The sequence below is a fragment of the Aulonocara sp. 'chitande type north' Nkhata Bay genome, linkage group LG11, assembly GCF_057382095.1.
Source record: "Aulonocara sp. 'chitande type north' Nkhata Bay isolate Kocher_YH1m ecotype deep benthic linkage group LG11, A_spYH_male_GT1.1, whole genome shotgun sequence".
Lineage (NCBI taxonomy): Eukaryota > Metazoa > Chordata > Actinopteri > Cichliformes > Cichlidae > Aulonocara > Aulonocara sp. 'chitande type north' Nkhata Bay.
Genome location: NC_141354.1, coordinates 26,358,335 through 26,379,209, shown reverse-complemented (window position 1 = coordinate 26,379,209; position 20,875 = coordinate 26,358,335). Strand labels below are relative to the sequence as shown.

The 20,875-nt window shown below is 43.6% G+C and overlaps 4 protein-coding genes and 1 long non-coding RNA gene across 9 annotated transcripts in view; 1 reads left to right on the top strand and 4 right to left on the bottom strand.

Annotated features, from left to right (window-relative positions):
• The window catches only part of LOC147319150 (adaptin ear-binding coat-associated protein 1-like), an 8,156-nt gene extending 7,428 nt beyond the window's left edge, over positions 1-728 (bottom strand). The window contains exon 1 of the mRNA XM_086311512.1: positions 544-728. Coding sequence (XP_086167638.1) covers positions 544-644 — 101 coding nt within the window. The 5' untranslated portion in view covers positions 645-728. The remainder of the gene's footprint in view (positions 1-543) is intronic.
• On the top strand, positions 469-14,882 carry LOC147319147 (uncharacterized). 4 transcript variants are annotated; one of them, XR_015131528.1, is made up of 5 exons: positions 469-595; positions 1,840-1,947; positions 2,160-2,236; positions 13,064-13,250; positions 14,001-14,882. It is a non-coding gene; the product is annotated as an uncharacterized LOC147319147 (long non-coding RNA). The 4 variants fall into 4 exon arrangements; XR_015131529.1 differs by having other exon boundaries at positions 1,840-2,018; positions 2,115-2,236; XR_015131526.1 differs by having other exon boundaries at positions 1,840-2,236.
• aicda (activation-induced cytidine deaminase) lies at positions 1,179-2,493 on the bottom strand. The gene is made up of 4 exons (XM_086311514.1): positions 2,147-2,493; positions 1,754-2,036; positions 1,500-1,612; positions 1,179-1,386 (listed from the first exon to the last, which is right to left on the bottom strand). Exons 1-4 carry the CDS (start codon positions 2,309-2,311, stop codon positions 1,336-1,338), a joined length of 612 nt encoding a protein of 203 aa, XP_086167640.1. The 5' UTR covers positions 2,312-2,493; the 3' UTR covers positions 1,179-1,335.
• nat14 (N-acetyltransferase 14 (GCN5-related, putative)) lies at positions 6,052-8,078 on the bottom strand. 2 transcript variants are annotated; one of them, XM_086311511.1, is made up of 4 exons: positions 7,883-8,078; positions 7,280-7,493; positions 6,866-7,171; positions 6,052-6,782 (listed from the first exon to the last, which is right to left on the bottom strand). In XM_086311511.1, exons 2-4 carry the CDS (start codon positions 7,358-7,360, stop codon positions 6,339-6,341), a joined length of 831 nt encoding a protein of 276 aa, XP_086167637.1. In that variant the 5' UTR covers positions 7,361-7,493; positions 7,883-8,078; the 3' UTR covers positions 6,052-6,338. The 2 variants fall into 2 exon arrangements, with proteins under 2 accessions (XP_086167637.1, XP_086167636.1); XM_086311510.1 differs by having other exon boundaries at positions 7,280-7,447.
• On the bottom strand, positions 10,626-20,875 carry znf628 (zinc finger protein 628). The gene is made up of 9 exons (XM_086311508.1): positions 20,735-20,875; positions 19,718-20,282; positions 17,094-17,166; positions 16,068-17,006; positions 15,285-15,455; positions 13,992-14,325; positions 13,689-13,843; positions 13,055-13,297; positions 10,626-12,955 (listed from the first exon to the last, which is right to left on the bottom strand). Exons 2-9 carry the CDS (start codon positions 20,101-20,103, stop codon positions 10,958-10,960), a joined length of 4,299 nt encoding a protein of 1,432 aa, XP_086167634.1. The 5' UTR covers positions 20,104-20,282; positions 20,735-20,875; the 3' UTR covers positions 10,626-10,957.

Sequence of the window (20,875 nt, the reverse complement as noted above, 5' to 3'; positions counted from 1 at the left end):
TTTATAACATATGCATTATCTGCACAGTAAAGACATAACAATGGATTGAGGTGACCACATTGGCTATGAGCCAGGACAGCCCATGTTTAACCCCTTGACATGGAGCAACATCAAACAATGTTCAAGCGTCCTTGAGGAGGACTCTAGCCTCTCTGCAGCCTCAGGGATGCTCTTCTGTTTGTACTTAAACGACAAACTAGCGAAATTAGGACGTGTAGCACGCTGTTCTCAGCTGATAGCTGATTTTAAGTGCCAGATCTCTCCTGATGTGTCACAGGATGAAAGCACGAACACAGACAAACCGAGAGGGATGTAGCCGATCCGATACAGTCGTTGTTAAGTGGGCTAACAGGGCCCAGTACAACCCTATGACCTTGTAAATACACACCCAAAAACAACCTGCTCATAAACTACCGCCGCCGCTACGTGAGGCTTCGTGACTAGCGGATGAGCTGGGTAGGTTGGTAGGCAGGTCGCTGAGGCAACGGCTTCTAAAGGCAGCAGCAAGCGAGCGCTGGGTCAGAAACCTCCCCCATCCCTCACCTGATAGCCCGGTTAGATGTTCTCGGTGGGATTCGGTAAACGTTGACTTCAGGTTTGACACAGAGGATCGACTCATATTCGAACTGACCATCAGTCGCCATCTTGACTTTTACTCAGTCGGAGTACGCCGGTGGCGGTGATGGTGACGGTGTGGTGTGTCCGCGCCGCGTTAACGGCTATTTGACCGTAATAGACGGTGTATTTGCGCATAAGCGGGTCCCTCTGCGCCATTGCTACCGACACGTTGCTACATTAAAGGGGTGTTACGCACACATTTTCTACGCTAGATCAAAAGGAACAAATCAAATGATTAATAGCTCTTGGTTGTATTATGGGATTGTTTTCGGTTTAACTTAAAAATTTTGATATTAAGCCTTTGCTGCTTTGATTACGACCTTTGTTTTTCGACTTTATTGCCAGAGTACAGTTTAAATGTGAAAAACTATTCCAGTACAGTTGTGGGTTAAGGTAGCTACTACCTACCGGTAGTTAGCTTATCGGCCCAGAATAATTGGTACTATAAAACTATAACATTAATAATGATTACCGTTCGCAATCAATAACACAATCCAGTATCTGATTGTAAAGTACTTTATTTGACTTCGCTACAGATACAGCAAGCAGCAGCTACCCAATGTTACAAGCCTTGCCACAACTTGAAAGCATTTTTTTCTCAGTTTTTCTAATTCTCAGTTTAGCTCTTGTAGTGATGGTCCAACACCAACATATCTTTTTCTCATCAGACTTAATAATAGACTTAATGCTAACTTCAGAGGCAGCCACAGGTTTGTTTTACAGTCCAAGAAGCTTGAAGGCATCTCTTAAATCTTCTGTGTCACAGGGCTGAAAGAGAAAAGGCAGAACAGGACATTATTATCATTCTGAACACATCATTATTTCGATTGGCCTCATCCTGCTTGCCTGAGGGAAAATATGTTGTGTGTTACATGTTATACCTGGAGGATGCGGTTGAGTTTTCTGGCCAGACGTACTGAGTTTCGATGCAGATCTTCCCAGGCCTTAAATTTGCTTTGCTGAGCCACAAAAGTCTGCCAGCAGTAGAAGAAGTCTTAAAACAATCAGCAAAATAAATAATTGTTACTGACATCCAGGAAAGGACTATTTTAGGGAATAGTGCACAACTCTAAAGTCAAATATGTCTCTACTTTTTCTGTTTATCGCCCACATATGCATAAATTCATTCATCCACCTTTGTAACTCATGACTGTGATGTGCACGCCGACTTTTTTAAGCAGCCTGAGACCCTCTCTTTCACGACTGTCCTCCATGTCACAGAAGTAAAGACGAGAGACAAAGATCCTGAGGCGAAGGTTGGGTGTCTGTTTGAGGAACTGGGCCAGTCTGGAAGAGCAGTTTGCACAGGGAGACCAGGAGCAGAACCAGGTGATAGAGTAGCTGACCCTCCTCTCCCCATGAAATCCATACCCAGATAGACCAGGGCATAATGTACTAAGGTGGCGCAGGAACAGCAGCTGCAGAGAAAAATAAGAATAAAATAATCATTATACAGCCTTCATTCAATTGCTGTTTTCTCTCTTGCTACTGAGCAGACCCTTTTCATATCTTCTCCCACTTTACCTACCTCTACATGGCAGCCATTGCGATTGCGGAGGTGTCCAAAGTCAAAGGACAAGGAGTCAGGCCCTACTCGTCTTTTTACTACAAAACAGAGGTATGTTTCATGCCGGCCCCTTGCCCAGCGCACATTCTTGTAATGATAGAGGAACTTTTTTCTGGGCAAAAGCATACTGAAATAAAGGGAGAAAACATTAAAGAGCACACTGCAGTAGACACAGCACAGATTAAAAAAAAAAACAAGATACAATTTAAAAGCACGCTATGTTGAATTTATCAGTCAACATTTCAGTGCAAAAGGTGTGGCAGCTTTGTGGTGTCAGAAAGTTTCCCTAGTCATTCGCACAATTAATAATTTTACACCACTAAGGTCTGAGACTAATTCTTATTACTACTTAGATGAGTCGCTCATTAATACAAGTTTTATCTCTTAAGTTAGCACAAGTAATGCATGCAAAACCTGTGGTTAACCAAACACAAGTGATGGACAGTCAGAAAGCGGCTTACGTTCACTCACAAACCTTTTCTCACTCTCAGTTTCACGACTTTTAGTGAAAGCAGGACAGTTATTCATCACTTGTTAATACTGAAACCCTGATATAACTCACGAGTAAAGGGTCATAATTATTGAAACAGATTTCCAATGACAAATCTTATAATGGCATCAAAAGTATCGTAGTGTGGTAAAAGAACTATAAAAAAAGCGTTCTTTTTTTTCTTAATTAAATAGTTTGCACGCACAATTTGGTCAAATAGTTGTTGTTTGGAACGATAAATGCAACATATAAATATAATATATCCATTTTGCTCACCTGTCTAGCTTTGCAATCATTTCAAAAGACGCGCTTTGCCACTCGTCGGGCTTGGGTAGCATAAAGGAAGGTAAATGAGAAAGAGTGAAAGTGTGTTTGTGTGTGTGTATGTGTGTGTGTGTGTGTGTGTGTGTGTGTGTGTGTTGGGGGGTTAAAGGGAGGGAACTGAGAAGATATACCTCTAAACATAAACATCCTGCATACAACACAAGGCAGCATCTGGTTGGACAGAATGATTTTTCAAAGATAATTTGGGGAGGCGTGATACAGAAGAGACGGCTGGATTACACCGTGCTGCTGCTAAGCAATTAAAGTTGTAATTGGATTACTCACTGGCCAAATGTTTTCTTTTTGAATGCTTCGTGGTTCTTATGTTTATTTAAAGAATTTGACATCTGTTTAAACAATGATTAAAGTGTAACCATTCTTTTGGTGAAAGGCAATAAAGGAATTTTATTGGAGGGGGAGATTACACAACGCAGATTTTAAAAAATAATCCGAGTGACCACACATGAGAGGAGCGTTTGACGTGATTTGTAACCTTTGGAGTTTTTACAGACGTCAGTAAATGGAGCCAACTGGATGGAACTTTCCAGACACTTAAGACTCATGCAGTCACAGGCTCTCAACTGTTTGTTTTTGCCATATCATCAAGTAAAAGCTTCCAGATACCGTCTCACCTTGATTTACAGTGCTATTCAGTCTTTTCCACCTAGCTGGTCCCCCCTCCCCACTTCCTCAGGGGCCCCAAGATTTGGTGGAGTTACAGGCGTTCCCAGACGTAACACGTACTTTGTATTTTCATCTGGGTTTTCCCAAACTGTGTCAGGATGGGAGCAGACCTGTAATCGACCCACCTCGTCCTACGTGCCTGCCGGACTGGCTGGCCAGCTGACCGACCACAGCGTGTGGATAAATCGCACTCACAAGCCTTTGAACCTTCAGATGCTGTCATCGGTTCGGTGCCAAATCAGGATGTGTATTATTTTGCTTCTTTTTTGCTCAGTCTGTTTTAGCTTGGGCCCAGTCTGCTCACTCAGTGGCACTGCATGCAGGCATCCTGCTTTCCCATGACTCCCCTCACCCTCTCATGCACTCTGTGGTTTGGGGAATTCACCGTTTCCCAGGGTGGCTGTTTTTGGCGCTCATCTGTGTGTGTATGTGTGCAAGCATGTGTGTGTTGGCCATCTGTATGAGCATGTCATTAACACAGTCTATATGTTATACATCATCTGGAACAAATTTATCTAATTTATCCTGTGATTGTGTGGTGCCCCCAAATTTAGAGTGATTCATGTGTGTGTGTGTGTGTCTACATGCACTGAACAACCTCACATCATATTGCATTACTCTGACAGCGCACTAAGCCTAATGTCTCTGCACATTTGATCTTGAGCGCATGTGTCTTTTCTGGACTTCAAGAGGCTGATCAAATGCCAAACTATATGTAACCACTTCCCAACCACCTCTCTGGGTTTGACCACAGTTGACCAAGGTCATCTCACAGTCACTCATGAACACTCATGCGTGCACTACCACCCCTCCTGTGCACTGTATGAATGTGTGTGTGTGTGTGCTGGAGTAGTACCGTATGGCCAGACATGCATTTAAACCGTAGTCGAGGATGGGGGGGACCGGGTGTAAGAAATGCCAAGTCATACTTTCCGAAACCCACCCGCCCACACCCTGCTCATGCGCGCACAGGCACACACACACATACACACTCACACAGCCATACCGTGCAGACGCATATGACCACAGTCACAAACAGACTTTCTTTCCAGTGTGTGAACTCACATCTGTTTCCTGACAACAATAATAGCTACAGATCAGGCGGGTAGAGGCCCAGCTTACAGGTGTCTACTGTTTGGCAGTCACGTGGAAACAACCTGATGATGACCGAGAAGTGTCACAAGTAAAGACTACAGCTTTTACAAGGCGAAAATGCCCTGACCACACACTTACTCGTGCATGCTACAACACCGCTGTGTTACTAGGTGTTTCAGCTTTGTCATTTAAGTTAATTAAAGGACGGCGATTTTCCACTATGGCTTGGCTTGCATGATTTAGCAGCAAAGTATAGGCCTATATTTGCCTTCACATCAGGTGTGATATGCCTCCTTCCCACACACATTAACACTGCACAAACATCCTGTGGTGTTTATGTGTGGCAGATTGATGCTATACTGACATCGTCTGAGGTTAGCAGTGGGGTAGACTCGCAATGCAAGCGTGAGGGCTGCTAACCATATTAAGGTTAGCCTCAAGCAGGGGGGTTGTGTGCATTTCCCCACTTAGTCATATAAACTGCCATTCACCTGCAAACCACACACATGCTCAAGTCATAATATCTATGTATAACTTTTACATAGCGTGCAACAATCTCCATACAAATGAAAGCATAACTGATTTTGATTAAATCTTTGTAATAACTCAGTATTTTGGGGATGCAGCTAATAGCTACTTTCTGCAGAATGAATCTACATGTAGTATTTTAGTGATAACGTAAATTTAAATGGAAAAAAACAAAAAATCCTTGCATTTATGATGCTGTGACCCACAATAGCTTCTAATTTTAAAAAAAGACAATACAGTTTCTAGTGTATAAATTAAAATGAATGAAAGTGGAAAATAATGATTTATTTCCTCTTCATTAAGGAAATATAATGTATAATTGAACAAGAACGCATTGTTAAAGCACTATATATTTTATCAATTAACACTAGCATTAAAGTATGCACTCTCTTTGCGATTGATAACTTTACCATCGCCTAAAATATAACATAGAAAACTAAAAGTGGAAGAAAACGTTATTGAGGTTGTGCTGTTTTTGCAGCCTCATCGACCCACAAGCTATTACGAAGGTGAGCAGCGGCAGTCAGGGAGTGCAGAGATAAAAGTAGATAAATTCTGCATATTCACGAAACCGCACATACTTCCTATACAGTAACTGTACAGCCTCCTACACATCTGTTTGGTTTCACACAAAGAAATGCGTGCAGTCTCACACACTCACACACACACGCGCGCACACACACGCACCTTTTACAGTGTTGATTTTGCTTAAGAAAAGGAACTGCACAAACACAGCTAACAGATATGAAATGTAGTTATTACTTTATTACAAATGCTCAGAGAACAGCACAGCTGAGGCATGATCATGCAATCTTTGAATGATTAAATAAAGAATCCGTTTTTCATCTAAATGAAAATGACGAGATGATAAAAAATAAACTCAAAACAATGAATCCTCGGGATAGCAGCACACTCAATAAATAATCGAATAAATAACACAAAGATTACAAAAATGAAATACTTGAACATGCTGCCGCAGAAATCAGACGCACTTCTTTACCTTTTAAACTGCACGTGTCCATTAAAACTCAATCACAAGTCTTTGTAATACACTTTAGTGAGGGGGTAGCCCAGGAAGCCTCTCTCAGGACTCTCTTGTTTCAGTTCCATATCACCTTCATCACTAGTTTCCACCCCAAGCTGGCGATAACCCAGTTTCCTGAAGAAGGCTTCCCCCAACTTTGAGGGGTAGGGGACGTGTGCATACACTCTGTGTGCCCCTGTCTCCCTCTCTCTCTGCTCCAGGCTTTGGACAAGCAGCCGACCGAGGCCCTCCCTGCGGTACCAGGAGCCTGTCACCAGCCTGCAAATCCTGCTGATGCCCGCTCGTGTCTCGCCCTCCCGGAAGATGCAGCCCAGGATATCTCCCTCACACTCTGCCAGCCAGACCTGCCCTGCTGCCTGCTCCCTCTCTGGAGTGATCTTTTCTGTTGTCGTCTCTTTGTCCTTGTCTTTGGATCCAGCTCGGCGCTTTGGCTGAACAGAAGTAATATTTAGCAACTAGTCTTAAATAAAAACTGCTCCAAAAAAAGTGAATTTAAGCAAGTCAACAGACTAACCTTTTTTGTAAATGGTGTCTTGCCACTGATCCGGCAGTAGGGATTCTGCAGGGTGTCATCCTGTGCCTCTCTGTAGCTGCTACCCACATAGTCCCAGTAGGGCCGGCTGCTGCCCAGGACCCCGGTTGACCGCGGCATGGTGATTTTGAGAAAGACAATTAACAGGAAGACAGGTATAGCAAGGGCCAGGATGAAAGAGTGGACAAGGCAGCGCAGAATTGAGGAAAACACAGCCAGGATGAAAAGGCAGAGTGGGCGAGTGAGGATGTGGAGGATGAGACGATTTTCCGTGCCCTCGCAGCCCTCCTGCAAAGAAATTCATGCACTTTTTAAAAAAATAAAGGGCACTAACCTCAAAAGGATTTGACTTAATACCCAACATGATGAAGCCCAAAGCATTGTCTAAATACAAACCTTGATAAGGGCTTTCACAATTTCGATGTCCTCCTCCTTCATCCTCTTTATCACCACCTGGTCAAGCTCCAGCCTCACCATATTTAGGCTTTTTGCTCAAACAGCTGGCCTGCTCCAACGCTGTCTTACGTTGCAAACTTCAGCATCCACACCGTCTGCACAGGGAGCCTTGAAGAGGAGTGGATGGATAGGAGGATGTAATTCTGGTGAAACGCTTGTGGATGATTTTGTTGGACAGTAAGATACTGGTTAGTGTTTTTTTAAACACATAGTATGACAAACGTGACGTAGTTAAAATAGGTCAATACATTTCAAAACTATGAAATGGACTAGACTTCGCTTCCACTGAGCCAGTAGTTGCATTGTAACAGCACACCCACGCTGGCTCCAAGCAACAAAGGCAGATGGAGATTATGGGGGATTTGCAGCCTGCAGCACCGTTTTTCAGTACTGTATAATTCACATACATCAAGCTTTCGTCTTTACATTTAACAGAGATCATCAAAGGTACACTCGAAAGCGAAAAGACCTGGTTCTAATCCTTATATGGTTATTACGAAGTGCTGCGGTCTCCTGACACATTTAACCCCCAGATTCGCTTACCTTCTGCACAGAGTACCTCAGATCAAGCTGAAAGGTGGGAAACGCGCTCTGTGCGTTTCTGTTGGTTTTTAGCCCGTGTACGTTTGGTACGTTTCACTGAATGACCATCATATGTTTTCTTGCAGAAAGAAGGGAATTATGAATACAAGCTTACTCTATTTTATGCCCGTTATACGCTTTCAATGTGGCTGCCTACGCCATTTGCGTACGTAAAACTTACACTGCGCAACTGTTACGTGAATAGCGAAAGCAACGTGACAGCGCTGCGTACGTCTGGTGGCCGCTGTGACGTCAACCAAGTTCCAGTCTGGATGGAGTTACAGTGGCAAAGTCGCTGCTGTATGCCACACCTGTTTAACTGCTTCTTAATGCAAGTATTAAACCAGTCAAGCCCATGGCACCAACTCAATGCATTTAGGTCTGTAGGCATGGCCAAAACTACAGCCAGGCTGGTTTAAGCATTTCGGAAAACTGCTGATCTACTGAGATTTTCTCTCGCACGCACTTAGGGTTTACAGAGAATGGTTTGAAAAAGAGAAAATATCCCGTGCGCGGCACTTGAATGAAAATGCCCTGTTGATGCCAGATATCAGAGAAGAATAATCAGACCTCATGAAGCTGACAGGAAGGCAAAAGTCAAATAAACCACTTGTCATGATTGAGGCATGCAGCATGTCTGAATGAACAAGTCAAACCTCGAAGCAGATGGTATACAGCAGCAGAATTCCACACCAGGTGCCACTCCTGTTAGTTAAGAACAGGAAACCGAGGCTACAGTTCACACAGACTCACCAAAACCGGACAATAGATGATTGGAAAAAAGTTGTGTGGTCCGGTGAGTCTTGATTTCTGCTGGAACATTCAGATGAGATGGTATGCAGAGGTTGGTGTAAATAATATGATCTTGTGGAACCCTCCTGCCTTGTATGTACAGTTCAGTCTGGAGGTGGTGGTGTAATGGTGTGGGGTATATTTCGTTTGTATACTTAGTTCTTTAGTAACAAATAAATGGTAAATGATCTGGTTCTTATTAACTCCAAGCAGTCAAAGCATTTTACAACTACTTGCCTCATTTACCCATTTGCACCCATTCACACAGAGTGTTAGTATCTACCTGAGTATTATTGTTGACCATGTCCATCTACTAAAGACCGATCTTTGTTGTGCGGGAAAATACAACAAAGCTCAAATCGTATCAAACTGTTTTATTCATCAGTGTTATGGATGAGCCTCACGGATCCAGTCCAATCCCAGTAAAGTCACTTTGCCCTCTCAGCTGAATTCTCCTGATACAGTCCAACTATAAGTTACATTGATTCATACTATTTTGTGATAAAAAACTTAAAGACCAAAAGTTATTACAGTGCAACCTCAGTTTAATACACCAAGCGGTGCAAGTCCAAAGCTAGGAAGATTATGATGGACCTCTCCCATCCCAACAATGGACTCTTCTCACTGTTGAGGTCTGGGAAGCGCTTCCGCTCCCTTAAGGCCAAAACAGAGAGAATGAGGAGGAGCTTCTTCCCCCAGGCTATTCGGGCCCTGAACCAGGTGTAGGACTGGACTCTCCCACACACGTCACTATAAGACTGGACTCTCACACACATCACATCACCACACGCACAACCACACATTTCCTATAATCCTATAATTTATAATCTTTATAATCTCTTCTGCTATTTGCACATTCTTTCCTGTAAATTCCTAAGTTAATTTGTAAATTTTGTAGTAAACTGTAAATTGTAAATATTGTAAAACTTTTCTTCTGTCATTTAATGGTCGGGCATTGTACAGCTACAAGGATTTCACCCCCATGTCATACTGTGTATGGTTGTGACAAATAAAATTTGAATTTGAATAATTATTCAGTTCAAAGTAGTTTAGTGTAGCAATCCTGGTGCGGATGAGCGGATGATTTATTGCAAGTCACGTTTTGGGAAGTAACTCTCATGTCTCACTAACACCATAAGCAGGTCATTCATCAACGTGTGCTAGTGTTAAAGCATGACACTACTTGAAAATATGGATATTGTGTGTTCACAATCAACTGCCCATTTCTGCAGCTGGAGCATATCATTTTTAAAAGCAAAAATTTGAAATAGCAAAGTGACTTGAGCCAAATGACCCTCATCAAAGTTGATTGCCCATCACATTTATGTGGACTGTTGCTGACCCTGACAGTGAGTTCAGTGCACTCAAATGGCAAATGGAACAGGAGGTTTACATCATGCATCCGACGAATCTGCAGATGCTATCTGTGATGCATTTTTGTGATGCAAAATCTCTGAGGAATGTTTCCAGCACCTTGTTGAATCTGTGCCACAAAGATTTAAGGCTGTGCTGAAGTCAAAAGAGGGTCTAACTCAGTACTTGCAAGGTATATCTAAGAAATAGTCGTGTGAGTGTATAATCAAAGGCTATTTGTGGTGCTGCGATGTGGGCTTTTACTATTACTTTAAAAAAAAAAGGGTTGCTCTTATTAATTTTATGCCTTTAGTGGTGGCATGCAGTCCATGAACTGAAATGAATTTGACACCTGACCAGTCATCCTGCCTTGTGGCTTGTATGTACCTCAGAAATGGACGTGCTTAACTCTGGATGTATCCCTGAACTGAAACTAAAGAGCAGGTGAAATACAACTAAACAATATTAACACACTCTTTGTTCAACATTTTGTTTGTTGGGATGTGGACACCCTACCTACAAGTAGTAAAAATAATTAAAAATCCAAATGACAAAAGGTATTAACAGATTTATTAATTATTAGTTACTATTAACATTGTGAAGAAAGTAGGCAATATACAACATTTATTCACAAAAAACATATTTACTTAATAAAACTGCCAACGACAGTATCATTTAAACTAATCTTTAGGAATATTCTGAGGTCCATGTACAGCCTATTTAAATGTATAACATTTGGCATGGCATTACAACACAGTACTCATCTAACTGCATGTCCTCGCTCACTTGCATGAGAACTCAACTGACTATAAAGTGCTAACAAACAGCCCACAAAAAGTGAGGCATTTACTCATACATACGCTTTATTCGTCTCTAACATGCACACCGTTCTCAGTTAGAGAACTGCACCTCTTTAGGTTTAGAGCTAGGTCCATTCAGTGCGTCTTCCTCTGAGCTGACTGCAGAGTTCACTTCCTTTGTAGACTTTTCCTTGGCCTCTGCTGTTACACCTTCATATTTCACCTCGCTACTTTGTGGGATCTCCCCGTCCCCTTCTCTCTCCATTCCCCCTTCTCTTAAGCTGCTGGTGCTGACTTCAATTATTACAATTTCATCTCCACTTTCCAGCTGAAAGATACTTTCCATTCCTCCTCCACCCTCAGTAACTGTGCCACTTCCAGTACTGCAACCTCGGCCCTCCTCTCCTATCATTCCTCCTTCACCTTCTATCAGGGCTATCATCTGCATGCCTTCCTCAGTTTCCTGTTCCAGCTTGGTCTCACCCCCCAGCTCAAACACCACCTCCTGCCCATTAAGGGGTACTAAGCCTTGGGTAGATGTGCACGAAAGCTGCAGGCTGTTGTCCTGCCCTTGGCTGAAGGTAGCACTGGTTGAACCACTATCCTGTGTGTCAGTGTGGAAATGAAGGACATACGACTCCCCCTGGCTGCCATCCCCTCCCGATTGTCTCCCATCCTGCTTTTCTCCACTCCATTCTTGCAGGAGTGACATCATCCCTCCCTTATCTACCCCTTTTTCCTCTTCACCTGGCACATCTGTCTTGAACTGCAGCACGAGTGACTTTCCCTCTCCACCCATTCCTTCATCGATTGCCTCCCCAGATGAATTCCCTTCAAACTGCAGCACGTATGACTCCCCGGCCTCCCCGATATTCATCCCCTCCTTTGCCTGTTCTTCATTATCAAAACACAACACAAACTCTTTCCCTGACAAAGTTTCCCCAGTCCTCATTTGCTCCACAGTGGAATGAGGTTTCCTTTCTGCAGGGACAGGAGCAGAATCTGATGCTGCAGCTACTGTGGTGGCTGGTGTAACCATGGTAACAGTCGGCAAGGGTCCTGAGGTATCCGCTATGGGGGCTACAGTGGCAGGGGATGACAGAGTCGGGGTAATGGTGTCAGATGTTGTGGGTAGAGAAGATGAGTTTGTGGTAGTATTAGCAGCAGTAACAGTCTGGGTGCCACTGGTCACATTAGAGTTTGTTACTGCAGCAGCTCCGCCTGCAGTGTGACTGACTGGGGTTGGGGCCGATTTCAGAAGTGTAGCTTTTGGTTTGCGCCCCCGTCTGCCTCGTGCAGTCCGTGTGCTCTTCCCCAGTATCGGCTTCGTAAGTAGGGAGCTGGCTGAGAGGTTGTGCATTGGTGTGGCAACTGGAGTGTGTGCATTGTTACTGTTGTTAGTAATTATGATTTGTTGTTGCTGTGATACAGATGGAAACTGGGGTATCTGAGTCTGGTTTTGGTTAAGCACAGGCTGGAATGCTTGGATAGTCTGAAGCATGGGGAGGGACTGAGGCTCTGGAGCTGGTGGAGGGTTGTTTGCTGTGGGGAGGAGAATCAGGCTGGACTGGCTGCCGTTGTTGGAGGGGCACTGCAAGAGGAGGAAGTTTTGAGGCTGGGACGGTTGCGGTGGTGGCGGAGGAGGTGGTGGCTGGACTGGCGTAGGCGTTGACAGAGGAATGAGCTGCAGGCCGCTTGCTGTCTGTATCATGAAGTAGTTCTGGGAGGTGTTGGGGGGAATATTAAGTGCTGGTTGGGATACAATCAGACTGCCATTGTTTCCTGAGGCTTCCAGGGTGATGGGGTTCAGCAGGGTTGTGGTGGTGGTTACTCCTCCAACACTGGCTTTCACAGCCACGCCGTCTTTACCTCCACCACCTGGGCATGGCAGGGAAACGCCAGTGCCGTGGGTGCGGATATGCCTCTGCAAGTAGGAGTGCATGACAAACTCCTTCGAGCAGTAGGGGCATTTGTAGTCCTTGCGTGAGGAGTGTGTGCGAAGGTGGAGTTGAAGGTTGGAGGAATGAGTAAAACTCTTACTGCAGTGGGTGCACTGAAAAGGTCTCTCGCCTGAATGCGTGCGTTCATGCTGCTCTCAGAAAAATAGTAACCAAAAAAAAGAAAAGAAGTTATGAAATCAGTTGATAAAACTGAACATTTTATAACATGACACTGCAGCTGCACTGACCTGTTTCAGATTTGACGTCTGGGAGAAGGACTTGGAGCAGATGGAGCACGTATGAGGCCGCAGACCAGAGTGCATCTGACTGTGTCTGCGCAGGCAGCTGGTGTTCTTGAAGGACTTGCCGCACTCTTTACACACATATGGCCTCTCACCTGTGTGCTGCCGCAAGTGGTACTGGTAGTGGGAGCTCCACTTGAAGGTGAGTGGGCAGTGAGGGCACTGAAATGCCCGTACACCTGTATGCACCTAGGTAAGATATATGTTAAAAAAGGGGGGAGTTAATTTTTAGTGTCCTACCAAAAGAAGAATCTAGAACTGAGCTTGACAAAGAGTGGAAGTCATCACAGGGAACATCAAAATATGAACGCTTGTTACAACTGAAGCACTGAGTGACAGTGACTTTAGTCATGAGAGACCAATAACTTACACCATATTTTTTTTCCTTTTGCTGTTTGCATTTGTCTGATGTAGACTGCATTCATCTCCAGAGGTAATTACATGAGAGCTAAAATACCTAATCAAGTGGAATGTAGAGTTTCACACAGACCACAATCAAGAAACCTCACATCAAGAAAATTATTTTGGTAATTAAAACCTTATTTGATTTATTTGAGTGGAACAGAAGAGTGAGCCTTACCCGCTGATGGATAGAGAGCAGTGATGATCTCTTGAAGCTCTTTCCACACTCCGTGCAGCGGTAGGGCCTTTCCCCAGTGTGATCCCTCATGTGGTATTTCAACCCTGATGAACCTTTGAAGGCTTTTCCACACTCTGAACAGCGGTATGGCCTTTCTGTGTGAACATGTGAGACACGAGTTTAAAAATAACAACAACAAAAAGAACAGCAGAATAAGGAGTTCTTTAAAAAAATAGAAAAAAAAAGAGACTGAATATCAGCACAGTTTTATGCCTCATCTGCTTTCTTTCTAATTATCTTTACCTCCAGCAGGAGTGCTCTTGCTAGATCCCGTCTTTTTGTGGGCTTTGGTTGGTTTTGCTGGCTGCTCCTCTTGTTCCTCTCCAACGGTTATGATGTCGACATGAATCTCCCTCTGGTCCTCCTGCTGCTTGTCAGCCTGGCTCGGAGAAGAGGGAAGCGGGAGAGACAAGGAAAGCGATGGAGGGCACACGATTTCGGCCTCTGCCTCAGCCAGGAGACGCTGCTCGGGAGTGTGGGAGTGTTGGTGCGTGAGGAGCGAGGAGAGAAGAGGGAAAGAGCGGTCGCAGGCAGAGCAGCTGAACTGGGAACGGGACTGTGATGAAAGAGAGTGCATCTGGAGGGGGAAAAAAAAGAAAATGAAAACAGGAGGTAGTTCATTTGATAGTTGTTGTTTTTTTTATTAGAAAGCACTGATCTAAATAAATATTAGTACATTATAGAAAATGCAGAACCCAGAGAGCAATGCACACAGTTCACTCAGAAACTGCCTTGAACACAAGCTATGAAGACTTTCATAATGTTGTGATGCCACAACTCTTTAGTCCCACCTACACCAACGATCCAACTTTTTTCCTTTTTGGCACTGCCAGCTCTGACTCTAAAACATCTCAGCCACAAGAAAAGCAATAAATGACACTAAATTTCCTGTTGCTTACTGCAAGACCATGTAAGAGTCTTCGTGCACTCCAATGCGCTACTTTTATTTTTGGTGGCAATGTTCCCTCAGCAGGAAAAGAAAACATTCTTGGAGGAAATCGGAACTTATGGAAACTCGAAGACCAGTTTCAGACCAATAAACAAGGACTGGGAGTGGGGTGCATTTTTTTCCCTATATCACCTACAGTGCCACTTAAAATTAGTTGGATTATTTCTTAGCATTCCCAAACACAAACGAGTGAAAAATTAGCTAAAAATTAATGTACTATTGGAAATGGTAACACAACTGCAGGAAAACATTGTGTTTTATCTAACATAGTGACTTCAGCATGACTGCATCACTGTACTGAGTTGGATTGTGGTTTTAAATGTGTGCGATTTGGACTTTTTTGGTTACCGACAGTTCATAGAGAGCTGGAGGGCTCTTTTGGAAAGGCCTGTTAGATTTCATGTAGAGCTACAGACACAGCATGGGCATGATAAAACAATCCATAAAAGTCCCATTCTTGATATATGACACACTTATACTAACACTAACAAAAGGACCTTTAAGATGGATAAATGTTAGTCTTGCTGTAGGTTTTGTAATCTGTACAAAAGTGTTAGTAGTAGAACAGTTGCAACAGTCATTCTCACCAGTGATACATGTCTATTGAGGCCTCCGCTCGTCTTAAAGGTCTTATTGCAGTAGCCACATGACAGCCCTGCCCATGTGGTTCTGGCCTCTGGCTGAACGGTCTCAGAGCTCTGAGTCACCTCAGTGAAGCTCTGTAACAGGTCAAACTGGGCCTGGGTGGTGCCGACATTCTGAGGACAAACCAAAGGAAGTAGTAATACATATCAAAAATATATGTCCTCAAACTGAACTCATTGGCTTTATAGGGACTTTTATTTGCTCCAATTCAAAGTATATTTTAATTAAGAGTACTTATACTTCTGCCCCACATTACATAAAAAACAGAAGCTACACTATCTAACAGGGAAAACCTTTTGAATTCATGCCAGTTTATTTTGCATACCACTGGGTTCATGTTAACAATGCTTGTTTGGGTGTTGATCATTTGTGGCCTTCACACACCAACATCATGTTCAGACGACACATAAGCTGCAGCAGCAGTTACAGGATGAGCCAATCGCAAAGTTTGTTGCAAAAACCTGTGTCAGCCTATGAGTTGACTGACAGCGGTTTCAAGTGCACAACCAACAATTCATGGTTATCACAGTTTTTCTGCCTAACGCCCTATTTCAAATCGGTTCTACCACTATTATGAATGTGTTTCTACTATTTGTAGGATCTAAATTGGGCTTAATTGTACAACTACAAATTTTAAAGCATTTAAAGAAATGTGTGATGTTGGCAGTTTTTGAGATAAATATTTTTATGCAATGTGCATTTATCCGTTTGAACCCATCACTTACTGCATTGCTGCCATCTACTCCCTCTGACAATCCAAGGAGCACCTCTGTCGTGTGTCCACTTTCAGCCACTGTGGTAGTTTCCACCACCTCCTCAAAGTCAGCAAGCAGGTGTCCAGCTCCCACCAGCCCATCCCCAACTTCCATCCCAGAGCCGACCCCTGCCCCTCCACCAACCCCATCTTCCTCTGGAGCCATGTGAATGGCCTGGTGCTCCTCTAGGTCTGTCCGTGTGCCAAAAGTGTGGCTGCAGCTGCCACAGCTGTACAAGAGCACACTGGCTCCGGTGTCTGTACTCAGGTGAACCTCTGTCCCAATGGCTCTAGATGTGCACATGTTCTCCCCAGAAGAAGTGAGGGTGAGCTGGGGGAGAAGGCCTGGATTCTGGCCAGAGGAAGTGGTTGACAGGAACACTTCTTCCATCCCCACCCCAACTCCATCAGTTCCTTCCTGGCTCACAAATCCCACCATGTCTGTCAACATTGATGATGTCACTTCCTCTCCCCCCACCACCACCTCCACTACCTCATTTCTCTTCCTTGCATCCTCGCCCCTCTTTCCCTCTTTCCCACCTGCGTTTAGGTTGGAGTGCGAGTTCTTGTGCAGGGCCAGGTTTGACGAATGAGTAAAGCTTCGTCCACACTCACCGCAGATGTAGGGCCTCTCGCCTGTATGTATCCTCATGTGCTGCCTCAGGTTGGTGGACTGCGTGAAGGATTTGTTACACACTGTGCAGGTGTAAGGTTTGAGACCGAGATGGACATTCTTGTGTCTCCGCAGACTGCTCGAGTTCTTGAAGGCCTTCGGACAAGTGTCACACGGGTATGGGCATTCTCCTGTGTGTTGGCGCAGGTGATACTGGTAGTGAGAACTCCATTTAAAAGTAAGGGGGCAGTAGGGACACAAGAAGGTACGCACTCCAGTGTGGACACTCTGGTGGACCTGGGCAGAAACCGATATGGTGAAATATCTCATTTGTAAACATTGAAAAAAACAAACAAACAAAAAAAAACTTTTTTGGCGTCTCACCTGGAGAAGAGAAGAGCGTTTGAAGGCTTTGCCGCAGTCCTGACATTTATAAGGCTTCTCCCCTGAGTGTGACCTGCAAAATAAAGGTAACTATTCAGGAGGAAAACATGGTTAATCATATGACATCATTATTTGTGCAAAATACAATCAAACCCATATCTAAGTAATTTCTTTTGCTATGCATCGTATAGTATAACATCTTGTTTTATGTCAGAAATTAGCTCTTTATTTTACATTGAAATTTGCCTTTTTGACACTTTCCATCAACCTGACTGTGGCCCGATTTAAGATGTGAAAAAGGAAGGCTGGGAGGTGCTGGTTAGATTGTATGTCTTCCTGCTGATATTCAGTCCTCTTCTCATTCATTCCCTAATCACTCACTGCTTCTGATTAATCTCCTGGTCAGTTCTAGTAAACTGGGTTTATTAAATATTGTTTACATGACATGCTATTCCTGTATTCCTGATCGCAGGAATTAAAATATTAATGGATCTGTATTTTAGCTGTAGAAGCCAATTGACTGCAGAACGTCTTCTGTATTTGAAATGTACATCATCGAGTTAGATATGAGATGGCGAACATGAAAACACCATCAGGATTGAAACAAAGACGTAGCAGACAATTCTTGAATCCCCTGTTATAGAGTTAGTCCATTAGGGTTTTTGGACAGCGACATAATTTGGTATTTTTGCCTCTGTACACTTACACAGTGGATTTTAACTCGTGATAAATTAAACAGATAAAATATTTGGAGTTGATCACAAGTGCTGAATTTGCACTTCGTAGCTTTTCACTGGATATCCTAATAGAATAGGTTCAAAGAGATGGCGATGGAAGTGAAGGAGGCCATCATTAGACCGAAACGAATAAAATAAATCTGATGGATTAAATAAACTTTGGGAGTGGCCAAATCAACAATTTTGTTCATTCTTCAAAAGAAGGAATGCATTGGCCAACTCAGTAACACCAAAAAGCCTGAAAGAAATCCAAAGCCAGCTAAAGTTCATGATGACAGACTTTCCATGGTTACAAAAACAACTTCACAACATCCAACCAAGGAGGTGTGTCATTGTCAAAGTCCACAATCATGGGATGCCTTTATGAACAGAGCGTTCACAACAGGGTGCAAACCCCTCATTACACTCAGGAGGTCACATTAGATTAAAAAAAAAAAAAAAATCTAAATGAGCCTTCACCATTCTGGGGAAAAAAAAAAAACAACCCTAGATGACACTGAGAAGAAGAGAAAAAGCTGTGATCTGAGGTTTACCACATTATCTGTAAAACATGGTGGAGGAAATGTTATGGGATGAGCCGGTGTTCTGGGAATCCATCCTACCTGACAAACCATCCTATTCGTTGTTTGTGCGCATGCGCACAACACGAAATTAAGTGGCGAACCGTCCTACCTTTGTGAATGTGACCTACAAGCATACTTTAACAGCTAAAATTTAGTCGCAAAACGTCCTACCTTTGTTAATCTGAGCTAGAAGCATATTTTAACAGCTAAAATTCAGTGGCGAACCATCCTACCTTTGTTAATCTGAGCTAGAAGCATATTTTAACAGCTAAAATTCAGTGGCGAACCATCCTACCTTTGTGAATATGAGCTAAAAGCATACTTTAACAGGTAAAATGAAGTGCCAAACCATGCTATCTTTGTGAATGTTACCTACAAGCATACTTTGACGGGTAAAATGAAGTGGCAAACCGTCCTGGCTTTATAATTATGAGCTACAGGCATACTCTGATGGGCAAAGTTAAGTGGCAAACCATCATACCCACTTAAATTTGTGCTGGAATTACTCTGTGACAGCAGAAATATGCATAAACTACTTACGGTAGGACGTTTTCCCAAAGTAGGATGGTTTGTCAGAATACCGGGTCACTAGTGTTTATTGATAATATGACTGCTGATTGAAGAAAAAGGGTGATTTTTTTTTTTTTTTTGCTTAGCAGACTCCACCTTTGGCAAACATATTTAATGAGGACACATTGAGATGTGCAGGTGAGGGAGGTTAAATGACTAAATTTGTTAGTGCAGAACCGTATTAGCCTTAAAAGACAAACCTGTAACAGTATCAAACTTAATGATATAACAGCCAAATACGGATATCGGCTGATATTAGCCTTGTTGACTCATACCAACATATATGCATTTACATTTGCCTTTTGTGGTTTTTTGGGGTGACTAAATGTTCAAACATAGCATAAAGAGCAAGGAGATGCTGATCTTTTTATGAAACACAGTTTTGGGTTTGTTTTTTTTTACTCCTCCTGGTACAAAGACTGGAATTATTAACAGAAGAAAACAAACTGGAAAACATCACTGGTATCTGCTAACAGCTAAAATGTTCAATTCAATTTTATTTATGTAGCACCAAATCACAACAACAGATGCTTTAAGGTGCTTCATATTGTAAGGTAAAGGCTCTACAAAAATATAGAGAAAACCCCAACAATCAGATGACTGCCTATGAGATAGCACTTGGTGACAGTGAGAAGGAAAAACAACCCTTTAACCGGAAGAAAGCTACAGCAAAACATTATTTTAGACATCAGAACTGGTCATGAACTTCCTAATATGTGAATCCTCAATATTAATATAATTTTAGTGTGGGTACCGTTGGTGATAGAGCAGAGCAGAGGAGCCCTTGAAGGCCTTGGGACAGAGGTTGCAGCGGTAGGGCCTTTCATTGTTGTGGCTCCGCAGGTGGTGGGTCAGCCTGGATGACCACCTGAAGCTCTTGCCACAGTCCAGACACTGGAAGGGATGATCCGTCTGCTCTGGCTGCGGGACTGACCCGGACACTGACGATGACACCATGTCCAGAACCACTTCCTCGCCACCTTCTACTCCCCCTTTTTCTCCCTCCACCAGCTCCCCTCTCTCCCGTTCATCCTCGCCATCCTCCCCCGAACCAAGAAGAGACGGGAAAGGTGAGAGGGACGTGGTGGACTGAGCTGGCAAAAGCTCTGCTTGGACGACTAGGGCCACTGAGTTGGCCATTACCAGATCAACCTGGTGGCAGATGATGGTTTTCCTTAGAGGCAGAGGGGTGGGTGGGATCAGTTTGTGTGCGGCATCATGGTTTTTCTTTCATCTTTTCTTCTGTGCCTTCATAAATTCCTTCCCTGCTGGCCACTGTAGCACCAGCTGTCATCCCAAGCAGTGAAATGAGGGCAAGTCTGAGATAAAAGGAGATGGAAATAAATACAGTATTACAACATTATAACAGTTGGTACCAAAGCTCCCTTTAAATTTCCCTCCCTCCCTCCCATCTCTGAAGCTGGTCCTCCCTCCCCGCTGTCTTTCCTCCGGCCGTCAGTCCGTGTGCGCTGTATCTCCACACTGGCGCACGGTTTCTGTCCTTCCCCGCAGTGCGGTGCTTGTTAGCACCACAAACCAGCGGCTACAGCAAAGTTACACACCGAGCTACTCTATAACTGTCCCAATGTCTTCCGACGAGCTCTTGCAATCCAGCAGTTAAAGCAGACACACACACAGATTCTTTGGCGAATTAACAAAAACAGTTAGTGGCCTGCTTTTAAAGCTAACCAAGCCTCCGGCTCAGTGCGGAACAGCTTCTTTTAACTGCTCGCCATGAATGTGCATGAATGCGGGCTGAGGCCGTACTCACCGCGGGTACTTAACTCATCTTAAAGCTATATTGTTGATCATATGAAAAGAAACTGGGTGCTGCAGTGCTAATCCACACAACCTTAACAATAAACACAGCACAAACTAACAGCAGTTCTCCACCCAATGCCGCCTTTCAAGA